General features: G+C 43.5%; 2 protein-coding genes across 2 annotated transcripts in view; one reads left to right on the top strand and one right to left on the bottom strand.

Moving 5' to 3' along the window:
* Nucleotides 1–20615, bottom strand: part of chmp5b (charged multivesicular body protein 5b) — a 495962-nt gene that overhangs the window by 262560 nt on the left and 212787 nt on the right. The gene's annotated exons all lie outside the window — the stretch shown is intronic.
* smchd1 (structural maintenance of chromosomes flexible hinge domain containing 1) overlaps nt 1–20615 on the top strand; it is a gene marked incomplete at its 5' end in the record, with an annotated part of 46090 nt that overhangs the window by 7071 nt on the left and 18404 nt on the right. Inside the window, 18 exons of the mRNA XM_080544169.1 lie at nt 4247–4361; nt 4724–4843; nt 5342–5508; nt 5626–5719; nt 6345–6558; nt 6989–7106; nt 7683–7866; nt 8350–8547; nt 8984–9097; nt 9933–10039; nt 10140–10222; nt 10904–11005; nt 11123–11200; nt 11648–11767; nt 11898–12042; nt 12511–12610; nt 13083–13155; nt 15859–15998. Coding sequence (XP_080400295.1) covers nt 4247–4361; nt 4724–4843; nt 5342–5508; nt 5626–5719; nt 6345–6558; nt 6989–7106; nt 7683–7866; nt 8350–8547; nt 8984–9097; nt 9933–10039; nt 10140–10222; nt 10904–11005; nt 11123–11200; nt 11648–11767; nt 11898–12042; nt 12511–12610; nt 13083–13155; nt 15859–15998 — 2272 coding nt within the window. The remainder of the gene's footprint in view (nt 1–4246; nt 4362–4723; nt 4844–5341; nt 5509–5625; nt 5720–6344; nt 6559–6988; nt 7107–7682; nt 7867–8349; nt 8548–8983; nt 9098–9932; nt 10040–10139; nt 10223–10903; nt 11006–11122; nt 11201–11647; nt 11768–11897; nt 12043–12510; nt 12611–13082; nt 13156–15858; nt 15999–20615) is intronic.

Here is a 20615-nt window from a genome sequence, read left to right as displayed (position 1 = left end):
GGTGCTAGGAAAACAATACTAAAACAAGAAGGGAAAGAGCTGGTTTACATAAATAAAGGCTATATACACTATCCACTATACCAGGGGTCGGCAACCTATGGCACGCGTGCCAGCAGTGGCACGCGACAGCTTAAACAGTGGCACGCAAGCAATAAGTGCGAGAATGGGAGAATGTTTTTTTTTGTTTTGTTTTTTTGCCGCGTTCGTAAATTCGCGCACACTGGGTTCAACGTCACAATGGTACCAAGTAATTTGATTGGACTAGAGGCAGTCTCAGGGACGCTCCGGCGCTCTCAGGTCGAATTTACGAATGCAGCCCTAGTCTCTCATCCACTCCACGAGAGTCGTATTCTGGCGCCAATTTTCAAAGTAAAATTCTGAATTCGATTCGCTACAAGTGTTACTGTTAAGGAGGCTTTCCTCTGTAGCTCAGATGTTTTGTTTGAAGGCTTATCAAACAAAGACACAATAAAATCAAGAATAAAAGACATCCCAGTGTCAGCCAGAAGTGTGGAACGAAGAATAGGAGAAATGGCAGAAAACGTGAAAGCGCAGCAGACCGCTGGTTTGAAAGATGCGACGGTGTTTAGCCTCGCACTTGATGAGAGCGTAGATGTGAATGACATGCCACGTCTGGCTGTCATAGCAAGATACTGTGATTCTGCTGTAAGGGAGGAGCTCTGCTGCCTAAAACCAATGCCAGAAACAACAAAAGGTGAGGACATCGCCAAAGTTCTTATCGAGCATTTTGTGGAGCGAGGGATTGACATTAGCAGGATTTTTGCGGTGACAACAGATGGTGCCCCTGCCATGGTCGGGAAACAGAGGGGAGCGGTTGCATTAATTGAGGAACAAGTTGGTCACCCCATTATGAAACTCCACTGCATCATACACCAAGAAAACTTATGTGCAAAGATGTCAAAGTCTGATCTTAATGAGGTTATGGCTACAGTGGTGACGGTTGTTAACTTCATAGTTAAGCGATCTGCACTGACGCACTGTGTGAGCAGATATTCTCACACATGAAGAGCGTGCTGAGCCTCTCACACAGCCGTCTGACAACTGACCACTCTGAAGCTTGTCTGTTACTTAAAGTGACCAAGTACCACCCCCAGATAATCGAGTTGAGCAAAGGAAAACAGGGCCAGGGATCACATTGATTGTTAGGACTGTTTACATGGCTTTGCATACATAGCTCTTTGCTAACAACAACAAAAAAAAAATGTTGTTGTGGTTGGAATAAAAGAATAAAATGTAAGTAACAACCAAATAATTATATAAATATAAATTATAATTCATACAAGTAAGACCCTTGTATAATCACCATCCAGTTAGGCCTACTTATTAAAATGATAACCATAGGGAGCGCAGTTAGCAACTTTGTTAGAAATTGAGCGCACCAATTTGCTTAAAGTTGTGCTACGCATCACAACGTTTTAGTTGTCTTAGATGTTATGTTGGTAATTTTGTTAAAGTTTCAGTTAGTTGACTGTTAGGCCTGTTTATTTAGCATACATGGCTTTGCATACATAGCTCTTTGCTGAAAATTGTTGTTCATGTTGTGGAATAAAATTGCAGATCTGTTGGTCTGTTTGGTTTGGTTTGATGTCGAGTCATAATTAATGTTGATATTGTGGTTGGCACACTGACTAACAAGAAAATTTAAAAATGGCACTTCATATAAAAAAGGTTGCCTACCCCTGCACTATACTATACTATACAAATAAAACACTGTGCTGTACTCTATGCTATGCTATAAATATCCTAACCTTTCCTATCTCTGAACCTTATGTACACGAGGGTTGTCATATTGCACATAGTATTATTGCACATTCATTTAAAGTGTCGCAGTTTGCAGGTTTGAAATGTTCACAGTTGTATTTCAGTATTGCACTTGATTACAATCTAGTAGCTGCCATCAAATTGTCTAGATTGTCCAGGGCCTAGAACCTAGGTCTTTGCTGTGTTCAGGGCCTGAATGGCCCTAGGGTAGAAGCTGAGCTACAGTCTATTTGTCCTTGCGGACATGGTCCTGAACCGCCTGCCTGAGGGCAGCCGAACAAAGTGTTCGTTCCCAGGGTGGGATGGGTCTCTGGAGATCTTGGAGGCCTTCCTGAGGCAGCGTGTGTTGTACAGCTCTTCCAGAGAGGGGAGGGGGGCGCCGAAGATTAGGGTTGGGTACCGTTTGGTTTTATTCGATACCGGTGCCAAATCGGTACTTTAAAAACGGTACCGGTACCGAAACGGTACTTAAATCGTTACTTTTGATTTAAAAAAAAAATCTATATAGAAATCCAGGATTTTTCACATCAGTGGTCACTGACGCGATTTTCCGAGTGCACGCCATTAATGCAGAGCGGCGATGTTTTATATAAGGTGATCAAATACCAACATATCCTGATGCTACAGCTGCAGCAGAACATGGGGAACTACAGCACTGAACATAGGTTACCGTATAATATACATGTGACTGACAGATCCACCCAAGACACACACACGCACACACACACACACACACAGTGAAAGATAATCAGCTCATTGAATATGAAGCACACAAGAGTACACACAGAACCGGGAACGCGCATACAGCACTGAACAACATCCGTAGAATATAAACTTGTGACTGACAGTCACATACACACACATACACACACACATACACACACACACACACACACTGAAAGATTATCAGCTCATCAATATGAAGTAGGCCTACATGAGAGTACACGCACAAAACAGGCTAATTAACTGTTTACACAAGTAAAATCACAGTGTGACAGTCAGATGAAGCATTCGGTAAACAATCAACAGCAAGGTAATGCATCAGCTGAGTTAAAGAAAACCAATTCTTACCTTTGATGACAGCGACAGGAGCCCTGTTTTCCCATACCTCCGCCTTTCTGTTCGTGATGATTTTAGATTATTTTTGCACCGCGCATATTGTCCTGTAATTAGACCATGCGACCACAGCTTCCGTGTGTCTCTTATTGTCCAAATGTTCCCTGAATTTTAGCTGCATGTTTTTCCAGCATGTAAATCCGTTGTCAATAAAAATTCGACTCCAATTCTTTCCCCCTGCCAATAAAACGTTGTTAAAGTGATGGAGAGACGCAAAGGAGAGGGATTTCCTGAAATCCATATTTCCCGCTAAATTCAGACCAATCACAAAACTGTTTTGCAAGCCCGTTGCCTCGCACTTGTTGAGAGCATTCAGTCTCGGATTACATGCACTGAGTGCGGTTGCATGTAACGTCCGTTTCGGACACCAGGGGGCGAGAGAGGAACCGAAACGAGGCACCGAAATCTCTGTTGCAATTCGGTTCGGTAGGTACCGAATTTAAAGTAACCGGTACCTACCGGTACTGGTTTTCGGTACCCAACCCTACCGATGATCTTCTGGGCCGATCTCACGACTCTCTGCAGCGCTTTCCTCTCTGCGGCTGTGCAGCTGGAGAACCACACGCAGATGCAGTAGGTGAGGATGCTCTCCACTGTGCAGCGGTAGAAGGTCACAAGCAGCTCCTGTCTGAGGTGGTATTTCCTGAGGACTCTCAGTAATTAGAGCCGCTGTTGTGCCTTCTTGATGATGGCTGCTGTGTTGGTCTTCCAGGACAGGTCATCCTGTATGTGCACCCCCAGGAATCGGAGAGTTGAGACTCTCCACGCTCCCTCCATCCATGGTAGGCCTGGGTTAGGGAATAATTTATTTATTTATTTTTTAAATTTGTTTTTCAGATTTTATCCCTTTTTCACCCAATTTGGTAGCCAATTGAACCCAACCTAGCATCCAATTACCCCCTGCCTATTGCGAAGGATCCGCCGCACGACCCCGTGGCCGGCAGTCCCAGAAGAGGCCGCCAGGCAGACTAGCTGACTGGCTCCTCGAGCCCAGCACCTGTTATTCCGGCACCCCGGGGGCGCTGTTGCGCGACGGATCCTTGTCCGGAAATACTCCTATACCGCCCTCGGGAGCGGCCGCCCAATACGCCGCTCCCCGTGTGTGCCCCAGCCATATCCGGATCTGGCGAGCTGGGATTCGAACCCAGTCCCCGGTGGGCAGCATGCACTAGTGGCCAGTGCTTAGACCGCTACACCACCGTGGGGCGGGAATAGTTTTTTGACCACACAACTCACAACTCACACACAAGGAGAGAGTCTGACAAACTCTAGGGAACAACTTAAGGAAACTCAAAGAAAACCAATGTTTCCTTTGCCCAGTCTTGATCGTGTTCTCTCCTCCCTGCAGTGATAATGCTGGGTACATCCGCCCTGACCCGGTCCCGCGGAGCCTCAACAGCGACATATCCTATTTTGGAGTGGGAGGAAAACAAGCTGTGTTCTACATTGGACAGTCGACCAGGGTAGGTGCTGAACTCTGGCCAACTTTCTTTTATTTATTTATTTTTACTATGTTTTTAGGTTGTTTTGTTTTGAACTTATTATGTTTTTAGGTTGTTTTGTTTTTAACTTATTATGTTTTTACGTTGTTTTGTTTTTAACTTATTATGTTTTTACGGTTGTTGTTTTTTCTCTCTGTAGCACTCTGAGATTCTTTTGAATGAAAAGTGCAATACAAATAAAATGCATTATTATTATTATTATTATTACTTGGTTATATGAAAGGTTACCAAATATTAGCTCATTCTTTTTTGCAAAATTGTAAAGTTGACATGCAGCCTATAACTTCCATAGTTGTTCTGTAACTTGTCTGTCTGTGTTGCAGATGATCACTAGACCTGCGGGCTCCCCAGACGTCCATGAACTGGTCCTCTCCAAGGAGGAGTTTGAGAGGAAGGAGCGCAACAAGGAGGACATCTATAGTGGATTCATCAGAAACAGGAAGGTAAGGGATTCTTGTGACCTCAGACGGTCGTCCGGTGTAAAACAGTCACAGTCATCAGTCACCAATCACTCTGAAGCAGCTTTAACACTTAATCATTTGACCCCTGTGAGTAAAAAAAAAAGTTATATCTTTGCACTCAATCAAATTTCAGGACCCTCCTTTCATAACATTTCCTAGATATGTGCGTTCTACCACCCCAGTATCCTTACATTTTCTAAATCACTTCAGGATAAGCTAGTATAAAGCTATTTTGCCGTTTTTCTGTGTAGGAGGCAGGCTAATTTACAAGCGGCCAACTAGCGGTCGTTGTGTGTAAATAGCAGCGTAGCATTGTAAAGAGGGAGTCATTTGGCTCTTATAGTAGGTTAAAAAAAAAACGGCTGTTTTAGTGTTAAGTTGGTGTCATAGTGCATTTTGGGGAGGGCGGGTGGTCAAACAACAACAAAAAATAATCAGGCCCCACGATGTTACTGTCTCTGACCTCTGACCCCCTGACAGGTGGGCGACACGTCCCACATCAGAGATGAGGAGGAGCGCTTCCTCCACGGCCTCATCTCAGAGGAGTTTGGGAAGGAGAGCTTCACCGCTGTGGTGATCACGGGAGTACAGCCTGAACACATCACCTTCCTCAAACAGGACTTCCTCCAGTGGACCAGAGAACTGGCGTGAGTCCCCCCCCCCGATGCCTTCCACATACACACCATGCAGTCCGGTTAGCACTACATTGCCGCCCCCTTTGCTGTTTGCTGTTTGTTTATCGGTTTCAATCTGCTTTATTTCAGTCACCTGTATCATTATTACATCCACGGCATAGACGGGAATGACATGAAAGCCACCCATAAGAATCCATCCAATGACTCCAAGATTGACTTTCAGGTAAGTGGTGTCCAATTTAGTTACACCTCTTAAAGTGCTTTTGGAAAAGTTAACATGTACCGTATTGACCCGAATATAAGATGTGTTTTCTATCCCGGAAATACGGCAGAGAAAGTTGCATCGTCTTATATTCGCGCCCTAGAGTTTTACACGTCAATATTCATTCACAACAACGTATGGCGCCAAAGGACTGTGACGCGAGCCACCGTGTTTCTCCCTCTCCCTCTCACACACACCCCAGTGACAGGTGATGGGGCCGCTTCCAGGAGATTGACAGGAGGGTGTGTGAATACGTGACTGAAAAACGTAACGAATATATGCCCATACCCCAAGATGATAAAAATAACCTACATTGTTTTATTCAATGTGAATACAAATTAAATTATTTTCTTTATAAAAAAATATTTGGTCTTCAAAAAAGGCATTTTCCTTCAAAAGAGTCTTGAAAAAGGGGGGTCGTCTTATAATCAGGGTCGTCTTATATTCGGGTCAATACGGTATATTCAGACGCTGTCTGCATAGTAAATGTATCAACCAATCAATAAAAACGTGATAAAGACGATTACATCTAGTCCTGATTATATCTTGATGTTATGATGTGTATTTAACCCTCATGGCCAATCAGATCTCCCTTCGAGAAAAGTTCCCCAAGATCCCTCGCATGGTGAACCTCAGAGAGATCGACAACGACATGCAGACGCTGTACATCAACTCGTCAGCGGACACGTTTGAGTTTAAGGCCTACGCCACTAAGGAGGGGACGGTGGACGGGCTCCTGAGATACCACCCCTTCCTCTACGACAGGGAGACCTACCCCGAAGACCCCTCTGCCGTACCAGGTAACAGAACCTTTACATGTCGTTAGCCTCATAGCATAACTGCCTATGTCATGCTTCACTTGTGGTCAGTCGAGCCATCTTTGTATGTAGTGTCAAAAATGCCTATGTCAAAGAGATGACTTGGGCAGATAGTGATTTTGGAATGTAACAAGCATTCTGATAGGCTGACGGCATAGGCAATAACGCACAGTGAATCAGCAGTGTTAGGAGAGTAGAGTTAGGCAGATATCTAAATTTGGCCAAAATATGACTTGGCATAATTGCCTATGAGGCTAACGACATGTATAATTATATACTGTAAGTGCAGCATTCAGCACACGTATGTTCATCTGATCTATGTGATTGTTATTTCTTATTATTGTCTATGTTATGTTTTGTATGATAGTGATGTTTTGATCTGATTTCATCGTGTTCCTTCTGCCACTACCAGCATGCCTGGATGAGGACGACGAGGACGGGGTGATCATCAAGAACGAGGCCCGGGGGAAGAGGCCCGTCTTCGAGTGTTTCTGGAACGGACGACTCATCCCCTACACAACTGTCTCTGAGTAAGACTCATCCCATCCATACACAACTGTCTCTGAGTAAGGACTTTAAGGAGACATGTGCAATGTGCAATATACAGTATTACAAAGGTAGTAATGTAAACATTTGTAGTGCAAAAGGTGATGGAGTGATCACATTAACCAGGGATGAGCAGCCATCAAAGGGTTAATACATGTCAGCCTATAGGTCTTCATTTAACACTTCTGGGCATTCTGCAGTTGAGGATTGAGCTTTGTTACGGACATTAGCTAGTCTTCCTGGGGTCTGACACAAAAATCACATTTGAACACTTGTCAACATTATATACACAGACAATTGTAAATATTGTATTGACTTAAAACATTTTGACGTTGTTTTAATACTATGTTCTTAATAGTGAAAATACCACCGCTCATCCGTGATCAGACTTTGTTGAGGTGCTGGAACTGAAGAGTATCAGTAGAGTTCAAAATAACAGCATCCGCACATTCAAACACTGTGCAAAAAAACGTCAGTTTATTGCAAGCTTTCAGTCGTATACCTTCTTCAGGCAATACTATTTACTTGAAATAATGTTTGTGTGTGTTTGTGTGTTTCAGGTTTGACTGGTGCGCTTGTCCCAAGAAGGCGGCCAAGCTGCCTGCAGATTGTTACAAAAGGATCTCGGGAGTGCTGTTCACCAACGACAGGTTCCAGGTCAGCACCAACAAGCTCACCTTCATGGACCTGGAGCTGCAGCTAAAGAACAAGGATACCTTCTTCACACGTGTCGTCAAAGGCCAGGTAGCTGCGTGGATTTTATGATCCTCATCGTCTGTTCAATGCGCACAAATGTTTTGGAAATGCATAGAAATCTCACATGGCTTCCTGTAGAAAATGGATCTTCTTCAGGAATGTCATAAATGACAAGAAACCACAGTACTTTTCTGACCAAGTAGTTTATATCACAAATGAAAATAACTATCTGACCAAACAGGCCATTTCAGGATATCTCTTACCACCTAGACCTCGGACAAATCTTCAGATTTCAGTAGATTTACCATTCAGTAGAAAACAAACTGTAGATTTACCATTCTTGTTCTATTTATATCATGCCCTTATATGACTATTTGCACTTTTGGTTGGATGCTGAACTGCCTTTCGTTGTATAGTACTTGTACTCTGCGATGACAGTAAAGTTGAATCTAATCTAACGTTTGAGTGACTTCGAATATTACAATATTGCTGTGTTAATAACCATAGCCTACATGTCTTTATCCGTCCCAGGAACAAAGAGTAAAGATCGATAAGGAGTTCACCCAGTGGCTGAAGACCTGCCATGAGAAGTGGGACAAGCAGGTGAAGTTCGTGGGCTTCAAGGGCATCATCAAACGCACCGACGTGCCCACCAAGAAGATGCAGTCCCCCTGGGCCACCTTCTCCTCCATCAAGTGGGACGGCAGGACGTACAAAACGGGCCAATACGTGAGCCTCCTTACTTCCTCTTCTAACAACAACAAAAAATGGACTGACTTATATAGCTCCTTATTCCAAAGCGCTTTACAATGGCCTCTCATTCACCCATTCACACACACATTCACACACCAATGGCGGCAAGCTACCGTGCAAGGCGCCGGCCCGCTCATTGGGATCAATTTGGGGTTCAGTGTCTTGCCCAAGGACACTTCGACATGTGGCCAGCTGGGGCTCAAACCACCAATCTGCCAACCTTGTGATCATTAAACACCGGCTCTACCTCCTGCGCCGCAGCCGCCCCCAACAAGAGAGTCTACATTGTTTGATAACACTGTTCAGTGTGTTAATGAAATGATATTGAAGTGTCTGTTTTCTGTCTGATGCTGAACTAGGTCATACTAGTGCTGAGATGTCACAGCCTGTCTCTCTCTCCCTCTCCCTCTAGGTTAAGTCTCAGAAGACGCACCCCATCTTCTTTGGCTCCATACTTAAGTTCCTGCTCTACGGGGACCATGAAGGGGATGTCTATTCCACAGGGGGGCAGGTGCAGGTGGCCATGGTGAGATATGATTAGGGGTGGGACGATTAGAAAATGTCATGTCACGATTATCGTGGGCAAAATAATCGCGATCCACGATATTATCGCGAGAATTTAAAAAAAGTATAATATATATATTGATTTTTTTTTTAATGCCAATAAAACACACTTTAATCACTTTAACTTAGATGTTGTTGTATTTTTATGACATTTTAAGTCAGTAATTCAAATTCAGATTCTAGTGGCACATCTCTGGCCATAATCCGGGTCCTTAAGAAAGAGCAATCGAGCGCTGATTGACCTAACTACTTTTCGGCCAATCAGCACCTTTCATTAACGTACCCAAGGAAGTTTAAAGAACGCACTCCCAGTGTTGCCAACTTCCAGAGCCCCTTGGCGACTTAATTAGTCAAAAGCGACCAGCGACAAATCTAACTTTCTTTTCTGGTCATTTGGGGAATTACTGTAAAGCATCTAACATATCCCGTATTCCACGGTTCACGTTACAACCGAGCTCAGGAGAGACGAGTAGGGATACAGTCTATGGCGAGCGAGGGTTGCCGTCTCCTCTCTCCCTCAACACTCTCTCCCTCAACACTCACTCCCGCGGCCAGTCTGATATCAGCCGCGGGGAGCATACCGTTGTTCCCCGGGTCCTCGCGTGGGGTTCGGGCAAAGTTCGGGAAATAACGGACGGTTGTCATGTGTTTATACAGCATGGATGTTACGTGCCTAATGCCTAGCACTTTATACCTCATACACTTTGAGTCAAAGGAACGTGCATGCACTTACCTATTGGTCTACTGACTTGGATTGACTGGACTTGGACTGCTGAATAATTTCTCTCTCTCTACAGGAACCAAAGGCACTCTATGATGAGGTCAGGACGATACCCATCTCCAAAATCGATAGAACAGTCACCAATGCCAGCATAAAGAAAAGCATAGAAGAGGAACTAGCCAAGTGAGATTTCATTTTGGATTTAACCTCGTGCACCGGTGGGTTTTTTGTTATCACACATACCGATGGGGTCGTTCTTGCGACGTTCTTGTTTCTGCCCCAGACTCCCAGAGAAGCTGAACGTGATGTGGCCAGAAGTCAACGCCTGGCCCCCGAATGCTGTGCGCTCAGCAGGGACCTATCTAGGTACAGAGTACTTCACGCCCCTGCACCTTCCCTTGAAGCTCAATGCAATCTGCCAATTAAGCTTTATGGAACGAGAAGCTGTGGTATATCATGGATATCGGCACAGCTAGCGGGGTTGTTACACCCCCTAGCTGTGCCGATATCCACGATATACCACGACTTCTCGTTCCATAATGCTTTTATACAACGGTTACCACATTTATCTATCAATATTTCACAAAAGAAAGACAAGACAAACTTTTAATTAATGTATTTTAACGGAACTATGTTTTATTGTAAGTGTATTCATCCGCTGAACAGTTGTTTATCGGTTGCTAAGCAACGGTAAGAATGTAACTTCGATAACGGTAATATCTACAAACGTGGAGTGATATGAAAAGATGTGTCAACATTCCATTTAGCCGTGCGTATGTCGTGGATATCGGCACGGCTGGAACGCAAACTGACCAATAGAGACAATGGACCAAACTGACCAATGGACCAAACTGACCAATAGAGACAATGGACCAAACTGACCAATAGAGACAATGAACCAAACTGACCAATAGAGACAATGGACCGGATCTATCTGTTGTATAAACCAGAATAACATACTTGTCAGTAAATACGTGTTTTCTTACAAAGTACCTTGAATATCGCATGTTTTGTTGACAGTAAGATCTCCCTCTCCTGTTCTTTCAGGCCCGCTGAAGGTGGAGATTCTGAACAAGAAAGGAGAGTCCATCTCCAAGATGCCAACAGCCACTCATAAACTTTTAGTAGAGCTAAAAGTAGTTCGACACGGTATGTTTTTTGTTAAGATTTAAAGTTTTGTTGTTCTTTAGATAGCTCATGCCAAGTCGCAAATGTAATGTCCATGTGTCAGTGTGTAACAATGTGTAAATTGTTTTCTAATTGCAGGCACTAACGGGGATGTCGAGACAAACTCCCACATCGCTCAATATTCTGCAAAGTGGGGGTTCTGGTTCAAAACCATGGGTACCCTTCACTTTATTCATTGAGATTTGAATGCTTTATTTAATTGAATTTGGATGCTTTACTACTTGTTTAGCTGTCCCTCTGTTAAATCTCGTTTTGGAACAATGGACCTATCGCTAAGCCACGCCCCCTTTGAAAACTCAGACAAACAAACAACGCTTCACTGACAGTGACTGTCTGACCGACCCTGATGACTTACAGTGGCGGGAGTTGGCAAATTTCTGATTAACCACAACAAGTAATAGACATGTTTTTTTTTAAAGATGACAAGAATATTTCGTCTAGAAGCTTTTCACCATCTGCCTTTCACCATATTAGCGAGTTGTTCTTTTGCTGTGATATGATTGGACAATTTCTATTTCGGGGCGTGGCTTAACGATAGGTCCATTATGCCCATGGAAGTTAGACAGCTAGCCTAGCCTCAGACAACTGTCACTACTATTGCAGAGAACCTGAGCCTGCTGGGTAAATACACCCTGTACCTGAACACGGTGCTCAACGAAAGCAACGCCACGGTCTGGGGGGGGAAACAGCTACCCAGCCACACGCTCCAGTTCTCCATCGTAGGTAGGTCAACTTCAGCTGTGATGAAGCACTGATATGCAACACATGTAGAATATATAGAACGCACTTCCCAGTAGCCAATCGTGATTGTTTCCTAACCATTCCTCCACTCTCTTTATCCCTTCTCCTTCAGAGGGCAGTGCAGAGAGGTTTGTGGTGGGAGCGTTGACGACCCCTCTCCACGTAGGAGTGCCCTTCGACCTCGTCCTGGAGCTGGTGGATGAGTATGGTCACCTAGCTCAACCCCCTCCTAAACTCAAGCCTGTTCTGGAATGTAGGTGAGTGACGCACTGAATAGTTGTGTTGTCAACAGTCTCAATGAATGAATTACAACCTTCTGTGTAATTTATTTGGGGGGATTTTGGTGGGGAATTTTTGGGGAACTAGTAAATAAGTCTCTGTATTGCTTAACTTTACACATATTTCACGATAAATTGTTTTGTTGTGCTGTGGTAGAGAAGGCAAGAGACCGTCTAGTGTTCACACATTCAAGCCTCTCTTTTTAATTGTTGTCTGTGAGCGGATAGTTCCTATTATATAAATTCTCATCCAGATCTGTCTCAAACTATGCCGTGTTGGGTCCTTGAATTTGAGGGAATTGAGTCTTGAAAGTCCTTGAAAGGTGCTTGAATTTGATGACGGTGTGGGAACCCTGTCTAATGCTTAGTCATTAGGCCCAGTCAGGTGATTAATGTGCCAGATGTTGCGCCCCACCTTACTCAGCTGCTGGTGTCTTGGTGTTTCAGTGACCTCGATCTGAGTTACGAGGGGGCGGACGTCAGCGGGACGACTTTCACCATCAGAGGAGTCCGAGCCAGAGGGAACATGCAGAGTTACCAGTGCAAGGTCAGAGACACTGGTCTGAGACACTGGTCAGAGACACTGGTCAGAGACACTGGTCTGCCTACGTGCACTGCTGTACCAGATGAACCACAGAAAGCTGCTCTCTCAAACATACCCTATATGATACATTATATATATATATATATATCAGACACAGACACAGACACATACATACATACATACATACATACACACATACACACATACATACATACATACATACATACACACATACACACATACACACATACACACATACATACATACATACATACATACATACATACATACATACATACATACATACATACACACACATACACAGTACCAGTCAAAAGTTTGGGCACACTTTTCCATTCAATTGAATGGGAAAGTGTGTCCAAACGTTTGACTGTGTGTGTGTGTGTGTGGATACATATTCTACATACCGTACATATAAGTGCAATTTTTGTAATCAAATCATTCCTTTTGTCAGATATATGACGTGAAGGTGGTGTTGCCTGGCCTGAAGCAGGACACCCAGACTGTGAAGATCAGCCTTCTCCCTGGTAAGACTGGCTTTGATTCACTAGCCTTCAACAAAGCAATCAGTGTAACTCTCCTTCTGTACCTGAAGTATGTGGAAGATGACAATGTGGATATTCAGGGCCTAGTTGTTCAAAACCTTTAATCTGGATCAGAATGATCCCGATTCTTTTCTCTGATCCAGGATCAGATCAAGCTGGCTGATTTCCCCTAGACGACGAGTACTCCAGTTGTAAAAGAAAATCAGGGGGGATGATGGATTTTATCATATGGGGACAATTTTAGCATCCCCACAGCGTCAGTGATTTCAGTGTCAGTGCCTTGGTAAAAATGTCATCCCCCCTCAACTTGAGTGCTGTATACGACTCAAAATCATCAGATAGATCTGATCCTGGATAGCAAAAAGAAGAACCAGGAACATTCTGATCCAGATTAAAAGTTTTGAACAACTGCGCCCTGAGGCCTGTCTCAACTATGCCCCGCTTAACTTGTAACTTTTTAAAACTTGTTAAACAATAAATGGACCGTTTGGTATTATGAATTATTGGTGCCTTCTGTTTAAACAGATCTCAGTTTAATTCTGTCTCTCACAATGAATGGACCATTTGTATTCTTAGTTATTGGAGCCTTCTGTTTTAAAAACATTGTCTGCTGTGTGATTTACGACTGCGACTGCTTGGGGGGTCTGGTGTGAGAAGAAACATCCCTTTGGAAGGGGGGGGGGGATCCTGGCAGGGCCTTTTAACAGTGATTGGTGACAAACTTGCAGATGCTGTCCAGCTGTGCTTGAAGGGGTAGTTAGGATGGCAACATGGGATGGGAAAATACATCAACCTATCCTTTTTTTTTATTTTATATATAATATATGAGTGGGGCAGTCCCACTCGTATTTTTTATTTTATTGCACAGATATAGTGAAGACAGACAGGAAAGTAAGGAGAAGAAGGAAGAGAGGGCATGTCAGTAGGGCATGGGCCGGATTCGAACCCATGGGCATATGTGTGCAGTGTAGACCGCGGTGCTAGACCACCGGACCACCCCAGGCCACTAGTCCACCTATCCTAAACAATGTTTTACAAGCAGAACTCTGGGTATGTGCACACATGATAAGTAGGGATGCCCCGAAACCGTTTTTTGCCAACGATACCGATAATCTGTGAGCAATATCTGCCGATACCGATCTTTTTAAATTTATTTTTAAATTGTTGTATAGACACATTTTTTAATTTATAGATTTGTGTTTTTAATTAACATCTGGTGTAGTGTAAAGAAATATGTGAATTAAATAACACATTATTTATTTATTACCAGGCTGTAAAAGAACAAACAAAATTGCCTAACAAATACAATGGCTATAACATTGCCTCATAATAGCCCATATGACATTATTATGTCTTGGAACCGCTTTGCATTATTGCATACAAAATAAATAAATAATATATATCCGCTACGAGATACTTTATTAAATCGGTTGTGTTGAAGGATTTTACCTTAGCTCCCCCACGAGGTATTTCATCCTTGCACAGATTGCAGATGGCATGTGTGACATCTGTCTCACATACTTCCACAATGCCGACATATTTTAGTTTTAACAAGCGTGCAAGAGTGGCTCGTTTAGGTTAATGAGCATGCGACTTATGTACGACAACTGTGTGTTTCTGTGTTTGTGACGTCACGTTCTGACGTTATGCTTCGCGGTATGTGTGCTATATACTTAACGGTGTGTGTGTGTGTGTGTGTGTGTGTGTGTGTGTTTTGTTAGAATGAATGGCATCTGTCACTAAAGCTACAAACACAGCATTGAACAGTGTGGGCCTCAATTCTTTCATGCCTCTGGAATATAACATTGGCAGTGAGGATGAGTTTTCACTCCCACCACCAGCACCGTAGAAACTTACAAAACATAAACATTCTCTTATCAAGTCTCAAACAAGTGATGGCCATGACTGGTGCTAAAAAGCATTGTGTGTTGTTATGACTGTTGTTAAACTGCAAGCTATGTGAGCTTTTGGTCATATAGAACATCTTTCCCCGGTCATGAGCACAGAGGATGGGTCTGCCGTGAGATAGATAAGACCCTCTCCAGTCTTCTTTGAGCTGCTCAACTAAAGTACCGGGCTAACAGAGTGGTACTGGAATTGATGTGGGAGTAGAGACTTCCAGAAGGTGGTAGACAGTTCTAGAAGGTAGTAGAGACTTCCAGAAGGTGGTAGACGGTTCTAGAAGGTGGTAGACAGTTCTAGAAGGTGCTAGAGAGTTCTAAAAGGTGGTAGACGGTTCTAGAAGGTGCTAGAGAGCTCAAGAAGGTGCTAGAGAGTTCTAGAAGGTGGCCTGTGATTTAGTTCCGGCACCTTTCTTGTCTGTGACCGGCGAGCCCCTGATTCCGTCGGGGAGATGGATAGAAAGATTTACCGTCTACCTCGAAACGATGGAACTTGTGGACATTTCAGATAAGAGAAAGACGGCAAGAGAGTTGAGGTCCACACCGTTCATCAATGCTGTGTTCGTAGCTTCAGTGACAGGTGCCCGTTCGTTCTAAGAATGATCAATGGTCATTGATCGGTTGTTGTGATCGACGACTAGAAAAAGCATTATCGGATTTCCCCGATCTCATATTTTTTAGTGAATATCGTCCGATTCCGATCGCTGGCCGATCGATCGGGGCATCCCTAATAATAGGACTCATTCGATTTGTGTTTTATCACCTGTGTTTGTGTTTTTCACAGGTAACCCACATACCCTCAAAGTGAAACCTGAGGACCACCCAGTCACTGTGGAGAACGGGTCGTGTATCACCTTCGATGTGGAAGTCCACGATGAAGCTGGAAACGTCACAGCTCACCCTAGGCTGATTGTCTCCTGCCAGGTAAGGTCAGATGTCTCACAGCTAGCCTCTGACGCTGTATATACGCTGTGAAATGAAGTCTTGCAAATAGGGCTGCAACAACGAATCGATTAAATCGCTATCTGGTTTTATTTCCATAACAAACCTACTTCCTGTTGACGCACACCACGCTGTCTTGCGGCCGGTGTAGGCATCGCGAATCATAGCGAATCATAGCGCTACCTATGGCCGGAAAGGGCAGAACCTATGACCGGAACCGGAAAAGTGGGAAAATCCGGTACCTACACCGGCGCGGCGGCTACATTTAAATCATGCTACTCAAAAGCCTTGAGAGTGAAGCTGTCTGCTGTCTGCTGTCAAGACATGCTAGTGAGTTAGCTAGCAGGGTTAGCTCGCTGCTGCCGCTAGCTGACTGTCACTACGCTGCTCGTCCAGCTGTAGTCTGCGTAGCTGTGCTGAGAACCAGAGCACTAACTATGTTTCTATAGAGGAGGGTTACACTAACTATGTTTCTATAGAGGAGGGTTACACTAACTATGTTTCTATAGAGGAGGGTTACAGCTAACTTCCTATTGTTTTATTATATAAGTCCTGCTGGGCTCAGCCCTTCCATGGTCTCCTGCTCTCCATGCAAATGCGTTAGTGTGAGTTCTGGCGAAGCGTCAGCTAAATGACTGTAATGTAATGCGATAGCCAGTGAGTGTTTGCTCGCATTCATGAATTCAATATTGCATGACAAGTGTATTTAGCTAGCTGGCTAACGTCAGTGGTAGAGCAGAGGTGATAAGCTAAAGGCTAGCTAGTGGTAGCCTACCAAGCTACCCGTGAGTTAGAGTGAGGCACTGACTGTCGCCTAGCCTATTGTATGGAGTGAGAGGACACATTGCATTGTTTTGGAGCATATCTGTTATATAAAAACATGAGTGTCTTGTCTGTAGCCTATATTGCACTTTGGGTTACTGACCTTTACATTAAGCAAAGTTATTACCTAAAACAATGCATGTATTGAGCTAGAGTTCAACTACTTTATTGAAACAATCTACCGCCATAGTCCATGGCCTGTTGTTAAACCTATTTGATGTAGCAAAGCCTTTTTTATTTATATAATTTTGTATTTTTTATTAATACTTATTCATTTTGCACATGTATATGTATAGGCCTGGCTGATTTAGAAAACATAAAATAAAATTTGCAAAAGAAATCTTTTTTAATTAAAACAATAATAAATAAAAATCTTTTCCCCCCGCTTTTTTAAAATAATCGGCAGATTAATCGATTATCAAAATAATCGTTAGTTGCATCCCTACTTGCAAAGCAGAGGAATACACAACTGCCCTTCCTATTCCCAACTTCCCATGTCTAGTAAATAAGTAAGTAAGTAAGTAATGTTTATTTATATAGCACATTTTACAACTACAAAAACAGCTTCCCAAAGTACTAATAAAAGAGTACCCAAAGAAAACACTAGTAAAAGAGAAAACAACAGATAAAAAATACACAAACAAAAAAGGTGCAATACAAAAAGTGCAGTTGTGGGGGAGGCAGGCTCACCTCAGGTCAAAGGCCAGGGAGAAGAGATGTGTTTTAGCACATTTTTTTAAAAGCCTCGATGCTCTGGGTGGATCTGACGTGGAGGGGGAGGCTATTCCAGAGCCTAGGGGCTGCTTTAGAGAAGGCTCTATCTATCCCCTCTGGTTTTGAGTCTGGTCCTAGGGACCTCACAGCACACACGTCTACTACTCACTCCCGTGTCAGTGAGTTTTGTCAGACCTCTGAAGCTCCACCAGGAGATTTGGGTTGGATGTTGACACTCATACAAATGACCGCTTCCTTTCCAACCCCCCCACCCCCCTTTTTTTATAGAATTGAATTCCAATAGACACAAGTAATTTTGATCTCTCCAAGAGAAGTAAATAGCATCATGTTTTTGTTAGGCCACATTAAGCACTCGAAGAATGTTGTCATACTTGGACCGTGTGTGTGCGTGTATGCCTGTGTGTTCTCATGTCATTTCTGGACTGTGTGTGTGTGTGTGTGTGTGTGTGTGTAGGTGTGTGTGTGTACTTCTGGTTTCCAAGTTTCAGCAGTTGACTAATGAAAAACATGGGCTATAACAGAACAGACAGGCCTGTCTCAGGGACATACGAGTGGGAGAGGCGGTGTCACACTGCCAAAGTAGTATTTCAAACTTATTCGGGTCATGTGAGATGTAATGTGTCAGTCGATGTCACAGAGAGAATGATCAGTGATGTCACAGAGAGAATGATCGGTGGTGGTCCAGAGTTCGACATTAACGCTTGCCCTGGCCAAGTAAAAAATTCGCCGGGTTTGTTTGCGTAGGGCTGCCACGACTAGTCGCGACGACGTCGATTACCAAAATCGTCGCTGACATATTTGGTAATCGACGTCGTCGCATGTTTTTTTGGAGCTGAAATATATATATTTTTTTTTTTTCCCCCTAGCACCAGGGGAGCCCCCCCTCCCAAATTTCGTTGTTTGGTACCTGTACTATATCAATGACAATAAAGACCATACATTTCATTCGATAAGCATTCGTTTTTCTTCCCTGAAGCTGCCACTGGCTAGCGTCTCCCAGTGTCTTTGATGTACATGCGCAGTGTCGGTCATCCGGGGCACACGTGACTTCCCCGGAAAAACAAACAGAGAAATGTCTTCCTGTCCTCGTACATCTAAAGTGTGGGGGCATTTCAACCACAACGTTGAAAAAAAGAATGTAAAATGTAAAATTTGCAAAGCTGAACTCGCTTATCATGGCAGCACGTCTATGATGCGCGAGCATCTAAAAAGGAAGCACGTTGTGGCAGATGACGAGGAAGAAGATGGCTCGTCTCGGTAAGCTAGTTAGCTTGTTATTGGCTAACGATATCGTTACGTTAAAAGCCTTCTTACATTATTTTACGTTATGTGCTGTAACATTGTCATCAAAGCGATACTTATCAAATAGCTAAAAATGTTGTCTTAACGTTACAGTGCTAAGAAGGCGCGTTCTACTATGAGATGAGTGAAGCAAAGCAAAACTTTTGTACTCTGTACAAGTATTTATTTTTGTTTTTGTATTCTTTTGGTTGCCTAGTGCCTAGCCTACCTCATTTTACTCAGCAGTTTGCACTCTCTACTACTCTTTACATTACATTACATGCAAGTGATGCCAGAAATAAATCTGCAAAGTTCATTAAAATATCTATTTTTGAGTGAACAATCATTTTAATTGTCTTTATTTTTAGTTAGCACATGCCTACAACAACAACTAACAACTTCAAGCTAAATTTAGAAGCTGATTTAGAAGATGATAGCTAAATAAGAGCGATTGAGTAATTGTGCGATAAGCTGTAATTTATGATCCGATTAGTCGACTAATCGTTAAAATAATCGGCGACTAGTCGACTATGAAAATAATCGTTTGTGGCAGCCCTAGAGGTTGATGACGCTCCTGGATCTGTGTATCGGTGTACAGGAAGAACAACGGACGGCGCAGGCGCCAGACCAGACTAGATGATCGTGGAGTGAAGATATTATTAAAGCGTACGTGATGCGACGGGTGATCGACAGGCGCGTACGCTTTAATAATATCTTCACTCCACAAATGTTTTACTTGCCCCGGGCAAGTTAATGTCGAACCCTGTAAATGGTAAATGGTAAATGGACTGCACTTATATAGCGCCTTTTTTGCTGCTCCAAAGCTGCTCCAAAGCGCTTTACAACGGCCTCTCATTCACACATTCACACACCAATGGCGGCAAGCTGCCATGCAAGGCGCTGGCCCGCTCACTGGGAGCAATTTTGGGATTCAGTGTCTTGCCCAAGGACACTTCAACATGTGGCCAGCCGGGGCTAAAAACCTCTGATCTGCCAACCTTGTGATCATTAGACGGTGACTCTACCTCCAGCGCCACAGCCGCCCCCTGTGATCCTGGAGGGCCACGACCATCGCTCTCTCTCTCCCATAATCGACTGTCATGTTATTTTACATGTATCTGACTGATGGGCTTTCATCCGCTCATAAGAAACACTCATCGAAAGACAAAGGGACTTTTTACGTCTGGGAGGCAGTCCTCTCACATGTGGGGATGGTTGGGACACTTTGAGTGTTGAACTCTGAGTGTTTGAGTGTCACACGGCTTAGGACACATTAAACTATCACATTAAACGAAATCAATCCATCACAGATGGCTTAAGAGTACTCCCAAACTGTTTTTGGTTTGTTAAACATCATCTTTTTGTTTTTAAAAATGGAACTATTTTGAGCCACTGGTAGGAATTATGAAACATCATATCTCCTGGGGGAGAACGGCCTTGAGCTGCTCTATGAAGCCCTTGAAGTTCTTGAAGTTCTTGCCTCTTTATGTCTGTTGCCCTGGTAGAGGGTAACTCTGTCTGTTATCCTGGTAGAGGACAAAATGCCCATTTCTCTCAAATTGTGTTCACAAATTTGTTAAAAATCTGTGTTAGTGAGCACTTCTCCTTTGCCGAGATAATCCATCCACCTGACAGGTGTGGCATATCCAGATGCTGATTGGACAGCATGATTATAAATAAAATAAAAGGCCACTCTAAAATGTGTGGTTTTATCACACAGTGACAGCGCAATGCCACAGATGTTGCAAGTTTTGAGGGAGA

Source organism: Nansenia antarctica (assembly GCF_963989245.1).
Source record: "Nansenia antarctica genome assembly, chromosome: 13".
In the NCBI taxonomy this organism is placed as follows: Eukaryota; Metazoa; Chordata; class Actinopteri; order Argentiniformes; family Microstomatidae; genus Nansenia; species Nansenia antarctica.
The sequence above is the reverse complement of the archived record's forward strand: the minus strand, read 5'-3'. Positions and strand labels throughout refer to the sequence as shown.